Below are 12,192 nucleotides of genomic sequence, written 5' to 3'. Positions count from 1 at the left end.
TATCACAGATGATTCGATAGTCCAACCTGCTGTCAGGCAGCAGCTCTATGTGTAATACCAAGATATTTTTTTTCATTTCTGTTGAGGAGTTAAAGTAAACAACTCTCTTTTCTCTGGGCAATGCATTTGCAATGCTGGCAATAAAGCCTTGTTTCTTCCAACTTGCAGGTACAGGTAATGAAATTCGGGCAGCTGGGGTGACATGTGGAGCTAAAATCTCATCTCAGAGTGCCACGGGGCAGCAGACAGTGCCACACACCACACAATATGCTCTGCTGCACTCCCTGAGGAGATGACTCCTCTTCCTAATAGGGACCTGCAGAGGAGATGTCCACAGCGCTGGCCTTTGTCAGACTGTCATCCTCTCCCTCACATGCCACTTGTCCAACTGTAAACCTCTAATGACTTTTAATGAAGCCATATGAATCCTGGGGTGGCTGAGGGAGGCTCCTATGATCCCATCACAGCTGCTTTACAGAGCTGTAATGTCTTAAAGGCAGATTCAATGATACGATCAATAGATAGCCAAGCAATAGTGGATGTGTTTTATGCCATCAAATCCTTACTCACTGCTGATTGATTATCTATAGTGTCAACAGACCACCTTCACTGATAGCTAATGCATTGCTAGGCAGCAACCACATTTGCTCATAAATCTTTTATACTTTTACCTCAGGGGAGCCAAAAATGAACCATCTATAATGTCTGCAAAGTCAGAATTTGCAACTTAACCATCACACCCCTTGAATAATTGAATATGCTTCCTAGAAAGGGACTAGCCATGCTTTGTGATCTAATATCCTCTCAGCATATTTCAAAATGATGTGAAGTGTCCTTTTTCTGTGTGTGTTTTCCCCAGCTGTATGCTCTCTGTGTTTGACAGCAGGCAATAATTTAGTAAAGGGCTGTGAGTGATTTGCTTAGCCTCACCTTGTGAGGGGGTCCAGGGGAGGGATGCATAATAATAAAAGGGACGCCACAATAACCCTAAAAAAAGTATAAGTATAACTATGCAACAGAAAGTGTTTCCTGATGTTTGATATTGAGGTGCAGCACATTGATGACCTTGAGTTACTGAGACACACAATTCTATTCAAATTTAGCATCTTGAGTCTCCAGCATGTGTGCAGTAAAGTCACACAGATCCTGTTAGACAATAGCATGCATGTAATTATCCAATGAAAAGGCAGGAATAGTGCTTATGGCCCGGCTGTCAGGGGTCAACTGACCATTGTTTCATTCATAAACTTTTCACTGTAATATTCAAGCCAACAGTCTGTTCTGTGGAAAACAAATCACACACTTTTGAATGTGCATTTGCTGCTTACTGCCAGCTGTGCCTCTGAAGCGTGGGAATAACCATGTTAGCTTCCTCTGGTCATACCACCCAACTGCAGCGTCATTACCGCCTCTGTGTCTCTGGCCTCAGACTGATCGATTCTGATGATTATTGCAAGCTTAAAAGCTTCGGCACTGCCTCCCTACTTTCTTTTCTGCTAATGAAGACCAATTTCCAACTAAAGCAAATGCAGCAGTGCCAATTTAAAGCCTGGATGTATTGAAGCGTCTAACTGAATTAAGCTCATGTTGCCTGACACATCTAAGCTTGTTGTGAAGGAAGGTGGGTTCGATAATGATTCTCATTCTCTTTCTCACTCACCTTAGGCTTCTTATATTGTATGTGCAGATGGTGAAAATATTGCAAAACAACCGCATACTGATGGTGGTTGAAGAGAAGGTTCAACCTCCATCAAGGTAAGCTCAAAAAGAGCAAGGTCCAGGTTCAGCATTTTCCCTTGCTAAGGTTTTTCTCGCACTCAGTTTGATGAAAGTAATCACGGCTTTGTTATGGATTTGGCCTCTGCTGTATGAGTTATTGACAGAACAATTGGAGTGGAAATGGGTGTCGGCACACAGCAAGGTCTCCCACAAGGACTCTCTATTATTTTCAATCTGAAAGGGAAGAAGAAGAAGAGGAAGAAAATCTGAAGCTGATTATCTAACTCACATGATGGCAAGGACTGCAGCCTCCCTAATGTCACAAATTCAGTTTGAAATCCCCCCAGCACAGCAGAGGATATCAGTGTCAAGTTTTGACAAATGGGTTGTTTAGACCCGTATGAGTCCGACTGTGACTGCACTGGACAAACACACAAGGACGTTTGCAGTCATGTGTCCAATTAATTTAAAAATGTTGGGGAAGTGACAGTGGACAGCTTCATGAAGAGGCAAAGCTACTGAGCCAGAATGATGTGAAATGAACCAAAGCAGGAGATATGATTTGGGGGCTGCAGGTCCCTGTTCTGGAACACAACCAAATGGTCTGGCCTCTCCTCCGAGCCATGTTTAGTCAGACTAGCCGGCCAAGGTGATTAACATTTGGACCATGAGTGACTCATCCCTGCTTTATCCTCAACCCAGAGACAATTACAGACAGTCACACCACCCCAGAAACAGACACTCCATCATTACCTGTGGTTCAGGAATACAACGGCCACACTCTGCCCCCGCCTGTCATGCCTCTCGCTCATCTGACTCAGACCTTTGATTTTAGCTGAAATTCACTTCACTCTATCAACTGTGTCTGTAAACAATACAAATGGAAGTGTTGGCAGATGGTGCTGCAATTACAGTACATTTGTAAGGTTGCTCAAAGTGTGGATCAACGTATTTCCTACACACTTCTCGTCGTGAGGCAAGCTGTACTTTGCTGTATTATTCTCTTTGTCTTTGTCGGAAACAATTAACAGTCACTTCAATGTTGTGCGTGAGGAGATTCTTTTGTTATTTGTCATTCTGCAAGTGCAGTTAGTTTCTGAGCAGAAGAGGTAAATGAAGCATTCAAAGACATCTTGTAAGTACTATGCATCCTTATTTCATCAGAGAACTGCATTTCATCAGTCTGTTCAGCATATTGAGGACATTCGTCTCACTGGCTGGTCTACCAGCATGAGGATGAAGTGTACCACCGCTACAAAAAAGAAAAATGAAAAAATACTCAAAATACTCCATTTTCTTTGATTAAAATTGTAGTGAAAATGGGACAAGGGGAAGTGAGGAGCATTTCCAGCCAAGATCTCCAGAGGCCAGAGCAAGTCAGAGTAAAAGTTGCAGAAGATAAAACTGTGAGTGGAAAGGAAAGAGGAAAATAGCAGCAGTAGGGCCAGTTCCATTCATCAGGTCAAAAACCTATTGAGTAATTATAAGAGAGGAAGTCTTATTGCATTTTAATGTTGCTTTAAAGATGTAATTTCCCAGGTCAAATGAACCATCTGCTCGAGCAGTCGTGTTGCTCAGTCAACTACTGAATTTTCATCAGCCGAACCGAGTAAAGGCAGACTTACTACTGACAGCACTGTATTGGAAAGCCTCTCTAATAAGCTGTGCACATCAGCCTTGATGCGTCTTCACCCTTGAAAACAAAAATATTCTGAAGCTTAATGATGCAACACTATTAATTATACATTAACAACGCGGTTAGGTATATAACAAGAAGCAGCACAGACAACAAAGAAGCTGAAGTGACTGAGTAAGAGGCCGGTTAGAGAAGGTTTAATGGCCCCTTTATTTACAGTTGAATGTGGGCTGGATGAGGGGCGACTGTTTCAAAGTAAATTTATGGAAAAAAATGTAACAACTAAATTCATTCAGGAGTTGGAACCTTCAAAAATTCAATTCATGACTTTTTACTATGTGAGCAAGAATGCAGCTTGAGATCAGGTGGTTGTTTCCTTCTTAAGAGGACATCTCAGAATGGAGCTTTTAACTTCAGAGGTAATATTCTTTCATGTTTGCCTTCACTTTGAATCACTTTCTTCTTCTATTTATGCCCTTATGATAAGTTATGTATGTAAAACATTATCTCAGTTGCTGTGAATGCATTTCTTTGGAAAAATGTGACAGTAATGAGGGGCAGTAATGGCTTGTTCCCTTTTGCCTCCTGTTTTTTTTACTAATTCAGTGTGTCAGCACTACTGCAGGCCTACAGTTTGCACAGCAAGCCATTGCTGTCAAACATGTCAGAGTGTCACCCCGGAGGCGAAAGAAACCAGCAGCTTTTAACATAATAATGTCAGAGGCGGTTCCAATAACCCATTAGAATTTACCGAACATGATGACACAAGAGTTTGTGTTTTATCAGCAACATTGAAAAACAATTTATCCACCAGGCAACGCTTTCCTCACTGATGCTATAATACATCACCCTGAAGACACCTAATGGAAATCCTCTCTAAATCTATCGCTGTAATTTTATACATATTTCCTCTATTTTCATATCATCCACTCTGTGAGAGTGCTATGAGCTCCTTCAGTGTCCTGCAGGGAGGCTGAGTTCACTCAGAGTACAGTAATACGTATAAGGCGTGCTCCGTCCATTGTGGAAAGCAGGCTTTTCAGCGTGTTAAGTGGGAGGCTCAGAGGGGTTTGGATGCCACTGAGAAGTGGGACACAGTGGTGCCAGCCGATCCCCACCACCCCCCCACCCCCCACACATCCCCATCAGACTTCCTATTAACATCCCCCCTATGCGCGCATGCATACCCAGCTTGACGCTCCGCTCCCAATAAGAAGTGCAAGACAGGCTGCATTATTAAATGTTCTTTTTTAAGAGCACATTGTTAGCAATATGCAAACAGACAGGCAGAGCGGGAGAGGCACTGGCACAGGAAGGACTTTCCTCATTGGAGAAAAGCCTTTTATGTCAGTCACAGCGATTCTCTGTGGATGAGGTGAATAATCCTGTCAACACAGCGCGCTGGCTGCCAAAACACTGCGAATTATTATCCAGTTATGATTTGTTTTTCAGTGGACTTTCAGGATTTCCATGTGTTGGTCCTTAAGCTTTACTGGAAAGAAGAGACAGGCATATTAAACAGACAGGAGCTGGTTATATAAGAGATAGAGCTTTGCGCTGTTACTGTTGTTTTATCTTATTGACCCAACTAGGAAAGCAACCCACACTGGCACTTAGCATGCAGGCACACAAGCTTCAGTGTGACCCTTACAGTTCAGCCCATACCAGCGCCTCAGATAAAGACTCCCATGGTGCAACTGGGGACGGTGTTAAAACAGTCATACATGATAAAGTAAAGACTTGTACTTATGGACAAAGAGGTGATATCCAGAGAGTTCAGCTGGACCGTGCTATCTTAAGTGCACACAGGAACAGCAAATAGTGGCCCATAGACACCTTAGATGGAAGTTATTCTTAAAAAAGGAGAGATATACCCTCTGTGGGCCCCAATGGCACTTCAGAGAGACAAGAGTGTGTGACTCATGGGTGGCAGCAGACAGACAGGCAGCCGAGTCTCCCTCTGACCAGCACAACTAGAGTGCTTCAACCCTCTTGGCTGTTCAATCCCGACCAGCTGTCAGGCCCTGCCGGGGTTAGCAAATCAGTGGTGCGGGATGTTGCCATTTACAGTAATTTCATCTTCTCCTGCTACTCATTCAGAGTACATTACCAACTGGCTTGCTGTAATTTTTACATGTTTCCATATCATGCATGGTAGGAGTGGAGGGAACTCCCTTTGAGTCCTGTCTCTAAATCATCTTAAAGGCAACCAGCTGACTGCCACTGATGGATGCAGGAGGTTAAGGTTCAGTGACAGTAATTTCCTCCTCCACCGTCACGCAGGGTACGTTAGATACAACATCTATCTAGTCTGAAGGTGTGACAACTTGAGTTAGTCACCTCATAGCTCCCCGAGCTACCAGGGCAAACACCCATTATCATGTACCACAACAGTGTCATGTATTGTTATGGCATTAAAACACGTTTCTTTACATGCTTTGTGTCTTTTCCTCACCCTAAAAATACCAAGTGACCATAAAAATGTGTTGGGTATTAATAAATGAGTAGAGGGGGCCATGACATCTCAGAGGACCAGATATTTTTCTTAAGATGGAATGCAAGAAATGGGCATTAATTATTAATTAGCAAGAAGCCAAAGAAAGACTGAAAGAAAGGGTGAAACAAGAAAAAAAAACTGTCTGCGGCAATGCTAGCAGCTAATACCAGAGTTGGTCACATGGGCCTGAGCCCTGCCCCTTTAAGAGATGAGGTCAAGTCCTGGTTCCAGTGGGAGAAATGAACGCAGAGCACAGATTCTGATTCCTCTTCCAAACATTCTGACATTTCCCTATAGCGAAACTAAAATACTTTTAAATACAATCAATAAAAAACATCTTTAAACACCAGATAACAGATAATTCCATCTGGAGAAGGACCATGCAGACTGACTCTTGATGGCGCTGTTTTATCTCACAATTGGACCTTTAACTACACTCTATAATTGCATACCATTACCAGCAGAAAAAAAAAATCTTGGAGAGTGCTGAGCTAGAAAATAGCACCATAGTAACTGTCAACCGAGTCTGTTAATAGAGTGTTAATGCCCACGCACACCCATAGGCAGCTGACCCCAGGTAGTACACTCTGACATAGTTCATTACTAATATTTATCCACACTGCCTCCCACACCCCTTCTGAAATACTAAAGTTTTGTGGGATTGTACGGCACATAAAGCAATAAAAATGTCCCTCGGGTGCACATTGACTGCCAGGGATTATCCAATCAAACATTGAATGGTCTGAATTAAAAGAAGCAGATATTAAGCTGGGTTCTTTAGTCCTTCTACAGCAATTAGCTGTCAAAAGCCAGGCAGCCACAGCTCAGGAGAGCCTCATCCCCGCACCACCGAGGTTAAACAGGGGAAGCCACACACATGCACTTAGGGCGAGTGATGTTAGCTATTAATAGTTTGTGAGCTTTACCCCATCAGAACACTAAAGTGGCCTCTCTCCTCAGCTTAATTGCATTTCCTAGCACAGCAGTGCTTCTCGTCGTGTTTGTAGTTCCTTTTTTTTTGTATGCCAGTCCTGTTCAGCACGCTGAGCATAGGAAAACACAACCAGGAGCAGGAAGTGCGCATTAAGCCACCGTGAAGGGTGTGTGTGAGTATGCCTGCTCCGTACGCACACTGCAACTTCTGGAGGCAATAAGACGTCCTGCAGTTATTGGATTGTTTTGCTTCACTTCCTTTTTTTGTTTTGTTTGTTTTTTTTGTGGGAGGAGAGAGACAGAGCAGGATAGTACTGCAGCACCTACACTGCATGGACAGAGACACCCTCCTCCATCCCTGAACACTCAGCCTCTCTAATGGCTAAATACATCACATTCACTTTTGTCTAACTGCCTACACAGTTAACGTAACACCTTTTTTTTTTTGCAGCTGTGAAAGTAAAGGCACTTCTATATTATTTCACTTTTGTCTCTTGACTAAGCTTTACTCCTGATGTCATCCAGCTGACAGGGGCTCAAGCCTTTGGGATGAAGCTGCCAGCGTTTTCCCAAGCGGGAGACCATATTGGTGACCATCTGCCTCTCTGCAAGCAGCGCCTTCACACTGTGCCGGTCTGCCCACCCACTGAGTCCAGAGGCGATGGGCGCTCAGCCCTCAAAGACACCTCTATCGTATATGGCCCTTTTTGACATCTTAAGTTGAGGTAACACATAAAATGAAGTCAGGTGAGGAAAATACTACATCTTATTTTTGGCTCATATTATTATTCCTCCTTCTTTAAAAAATACTTTCCAGCTATGATGCATCCTCAGCCCCTACTCCTCAAAAGCTTTAAATCAAAAATCCTATTTACAAAGCAGGAGGGGTGGAAAATCCTGTCACTCTCGGAATCATCTGTCTGTTGTCACTGCATATGACTAAAACATGAAATGACGAATATTCCCTCAGGCGGCATCCTGACAAGCAAAAACTAGCCTCCTAAATGCTTTTGCCTCTAGGCATGTGTAGCATTACGTAATGAAGCTGCACTGTGAAATCCACAAAGATACCCAGTGTTACATGCAACTACAGTATGTTCTCTGCTGCAGCGTGACAGCCTCTTACAGAGGATGTGCACAATGCTGCATAAACAACAAATCTATCACTGTGTAGAACACAGCTACACAGACACACACACACAAATCCTTTTGACAGCCACCTGTCATAAAATCCACTCTGCAGCAAACTATCTGATCTGGTTATTGATTATCATTCCTGGATCACTTTAAGGAGGCTAAAAGTGCTGCTGCTATCCTAACAGGTTAAGTATTTACAGTACGCAAGTGAGTTGTTGCTTGCGATGCACTTCCACAACCCCTTATCCTGCCAACTGCTGATGTGTGAATCTCTCTCCTTGCAGCACACAATGCCAGTAGCACCAAAATCAGAAGCAGCACGAGAGATTTATCAAGGCTGTGAGTACAAAGGAGGTCCTGACAGTTTATTTTTTCTTTTCTTTCTCTTTCTTTTTTTGTCAGGTGAGCTTCATGCTGCACATATTTATTATACAAAGATTTACAAGAAGCTGTCACCAGGCTGTAAACTGTCACATATAGTTAACAAGAAGGAAATTTTACCTACTGATGCAGCTGCTGTCAACAATTATTTCACATCCTGTCTCACCCATCCCTCCACTAATCTGTTTACCTCGCTGTATGAATGGATAGTCATTAGAAGCAGGAACAGATTTGGGACAGTGGGACAGGATCTGTCAACTGTGGTCTGCTCATGGCTCACTTTTTACAGCAGAAGACTCCAGTGGATCCCGTTGTTAAAGTCTGATCAAAAGAAGCTTCTCTCTCTCTCTCTCTCTCTCTCTCTCTCTCTCTCCTCGAGTGGGTTGTCACACTGCTGGCAGAGAAATAACAAGCTATTCGTCAGTTGGGGAGAAATAACCACCCCCTCATCAGCGCTTCCCAATCCCGGCCCTGAAGAACTAACCACCTCTCCCCAGCCGAACATCCACGTAATTAGCCTCCAATACAGCTAACCCGCTCCAATCAAACAGCAGCTATTGAGAGTGAGGCACCATGGGGAATAGGTAATTACTCTTGACAGTGAAAGGACCTCTCACTGCTCAAACCCTCCACTGAAGGGATTGAGAACTTATTAAAACATTGGAAGGCTGAAGTTTGCCAGGTTAGTAGAAGAGGGTCCTGAAGGGAGGCAAGGACTGGGAGACACAGAGTCAAGGCTTTCTGACACCTGACAGTGAAACCAGTGTGTGGTAGATACACAGTGATACGGACCAGTGCGCTGTCAGGGGCCTGTGTATGGGTCATTGCCTCTCAGAGAATTGTTTCTCACATCATACACTGTAGCACACACACACAATCACACACACACATGCACACACATTGAGTCAAGCCTTGCCTTTCTGTAGACAATCATATTGGGGGAGTCCTCCTCTGGATCAGTGGTGCCTGTGCCTCCCTGGTCTTTGGAACCCTCCGCCATCTTCTTAAAGTGCTGTCAAAGTAACAAATGCGTCACACAGGATGAAATAACAATTAGATAAACATCAGACAGAATTTCTATTTCCCTTGAAAACCAAAATTCCTCTAACGTCCTGACATTCAGCTGTCAAAACAGGAGGACAGGGAGACGCTTGTCACAGCAGAGACAGATAACAAAGCCCAGGTGAGCTGACGGAGGATGAATTTTAACTAAGCTACAAAGTCAAATCATGAACATAGCAGTGATTTACAGCAGAGAGCCGCCTACCTGTAGCTCAGCAGATTTGTTCGATTTTTCTGCAATATACACATACTGCACACATGATTAAAAGGCAATTCAGACCTGAATGCTCGCGCCATCTGACATAAAAGCCTGACAAACCCTGCAGTGCAGTGTGTCAGCACAGAGAAAAGCAGTAATTATGTATACAGCGCAGATGTGTGCTTACAACACATCATCAGTGTGGCTGCGAGGTTGATGAGTCATCTTTCTTCACACAGAAGTGATGTTCATAATGAATGAACCCTGGCTGAGGCGATAGTACTGATAGTTTAAGTGTGGACAGTCCAGGCCTCTCTGTGTTTGTTTTTTATTTTATGCTAAAGTGTTGACTCCATTAACAGCATTCATGTGATGGTTACCTCTGATCTTCCTGCACTTTCCTCACATTAAACCCCTCCTGGCTACATGCTTTGAGAGCTGCTGTTAAGGGATTTATTTACAACCTCCACACAGTCCCCATCACCAGCTCTGGGCACACACACACACACATACACACACACACTTCCTCTCAGGAGAATTAACTCTGCTTAACTAAGGATTTTCATAACCTACGCTGGCGACTGGACTCCAACAAGCCCCCTTAGCCTCATCTACCCTTTACCACTTCCGTGTGCTTCTCATTCTTCTAGCAGCTGTCTTAAAATACCCCCATACATTAACTGTATTAGTAACACTGCTTCTAGCCAGGGGCTGGCCGCTGGCGAGGGATTTGGAGTAGTTGAATTATGTAATTGTAGCCGTGCAAATGCTACAAGTTTGAACAACTGCACATAATGGGTCTGAAGTGAGGCTTTTCAAATCCACCGTGTCACCAGCTTGCACAACAGCAATGAGTCTTTGTCACCATAGTTTGAACACTTTAATCTATTGCACCGTGATGCGCATGAGTGAATAAGTAATCATCCACTTTCGCCTCACTGTTTGTTATTGCCACCAGAAGTGCAGAGTGCAGCACTCCCTATCGGTTAACACGCCTGTGCTCTTTTTAGAGTATGAGCACATTAGACAGCTAATCTTTGTGTCCGCCTCAAGTGCCATATAGATCGGCATAGGCAGTATGGATTGCATAGCACCTGCTTACAGAAAACAATAGTGTGCCAAAAGGTCCCCTGTGGACAGGAAGCTGTAATTCTAGAGGACAACTTCCTCCCAAATGAGCTGCTCAAGCATGCAAATCAAAGTCCAAGATGTCCAAGATGTTCATTGAAAGCTTGTGTCACAGTGAAAGAGACAGAAAGGAGATGTTGACATAAACATGCCCCGTCTACAGTACATCTGTGTTTCTGCACATGCACACCATCCAATCATGGCAAATTTATGAGTAGACAAACACAAAAGAACACACACACATTCACAGAGCAGAACCTCCTGCACGGGTTAAAATAAACAAGCCTGAAACAAACTGGCAAAAAGAGTTCACACACAGCATTCACAAAGCAAGCCTTGCTCCAGATACACCCATAAAACATATTGTAATTGTGAGTCCCAAAGCCCGGCTCAGTCTCAGCAGGCGAGCAGCCTAGTGCAACGCAACATCTGTGACACCTGACAGTTGCCAATGCTGAAGCATTTTATTACCTTGGAAAACAAAATAACGCCTGGTCCACTCTGCTCCCCCGGCTGGCTCCCCCTTAGCAACACGCAGCAGGCAGGTTCATGGTATAATTGGCAGAGGGGGAGAGAAGGGATAAGGAAGAAAAGGGGGGATGAAAGCAGTGAAGCAGCGAGAGCAACAGACAGAGAGAGAGAGAGAGAGAGAGAGAGAGGGGAGAGAGGGAGGGAGGAATATAAAGAGAAAGAAGCTGGCTGTTCACTGCAGTATTCCTCTAGTTCTCCTCCCTTTCTTCTTCTCTCTTCACCAGTCCTGCCTTGCCCCGGCAGTTCAGAAGATCCTCACATGTGTGCACCTCGTTCATCTCCTCTCTCCCTCTGTCTGCATGTGCTCGAGACTGAGCGAGAGCTAAAGAGTGAGTGTGTGTGTGAGAGATAGAGAGAGAGAGAGAGAGAGAGAGAGAGAGGGAAAGAGAGAGAGGGAGGGGGAGAGAGGGTGTGCAAGAGAGAGGGGTAAGTTGAAAAACTAGGGATGAAGGAGGGATGAAGGAATTAGAGAGAATATACAGGGGAAGAAAGAGGGAGGAGAAAGACAGGCAGAGGGAGTGTGTGTGTGTGTGTGTGCATAAGAGAGCAAGAGAGAGAGAGAGAGAGAGAGAGAGAGAGCTGTGGATGCACAGCACAGAAAGGAGGACAGAGAGATGCACACTGCAGCAGCGCCCACTGATGCTGAAAATAAGAAACATTTCATTAAGCGGATATTGAAATGCTAATATAAAAACAAGTTACTGTTACTGAGCACACACAGAGCAGCTATAAATACATATTCTAGACTCTTTCAGCGTGCTACCTGACAGATAACGCTTTTCATTTTCAAAGCCTGTGTGTATCAGAGGCTTGTTTTCCTGAGCAGCCTTGCATCCTAAGTTACACATATTCCCACAACTTTGTAAATTTGTATTTCTGGAGCTCATATCTTTTCCCATGTTACACACAAATTCCAATTTGTGCACTCGGCAAACATGCACTCATGTCTCCAGCCATTCCACCCTAGCA

General features: G+C 44.0%; 1 protein-coding gene across 1 annotated transcript in view; it reads right to left on the bottom strand.

Annotated features, from left to right (window-relative positions):
* Window positions 1–11,534, bottom strand: part of LOC114427240 (regulator of G-protein signaling 6-like) — a 28,923-nt gene extending 17,389 nt beyond the window's left edge. Inside the window, exons 1-2 of the mRNA XM_028395144.1 lie at window positions 11,164–11,534; window positions 9,220–9,315 (exon numbers count right to left, since the gene is read on the bottom strand). Coding sequence (XP_028250945.1) covers window positions 9,220–9,303 — 84 coding nt within the window. The 5' untranslated portion in view covers window positions 9,304–9,315; window positions 11,164–11,534. The remainder of the gene's footprint in view (window positions 1–9,219; window positions 9,316–11,163) is intronic.
* Window positions 11,535–12,192: the final 658 nt, after the last annotated feature.

The sequence above is a fragment of the Parambassis ranga genome, chromosome 22 (genome assembly GCF_900634625.1).
Source record: "Parambassis ranga chromosome 22, fParRan2.1, whole genome shotgun sequence".
Taxonomy (NCBI): domain Eukaryota; kingdom Metazoa; phylum Chordata; class Actinopteri; family Ambassidae; genus Parambassis; species Parambassis ranga.
Note: the sequence above shows the minus strand (reverse complement) of the source record. Positions and strands in the feature narration are given on the sequence as shown.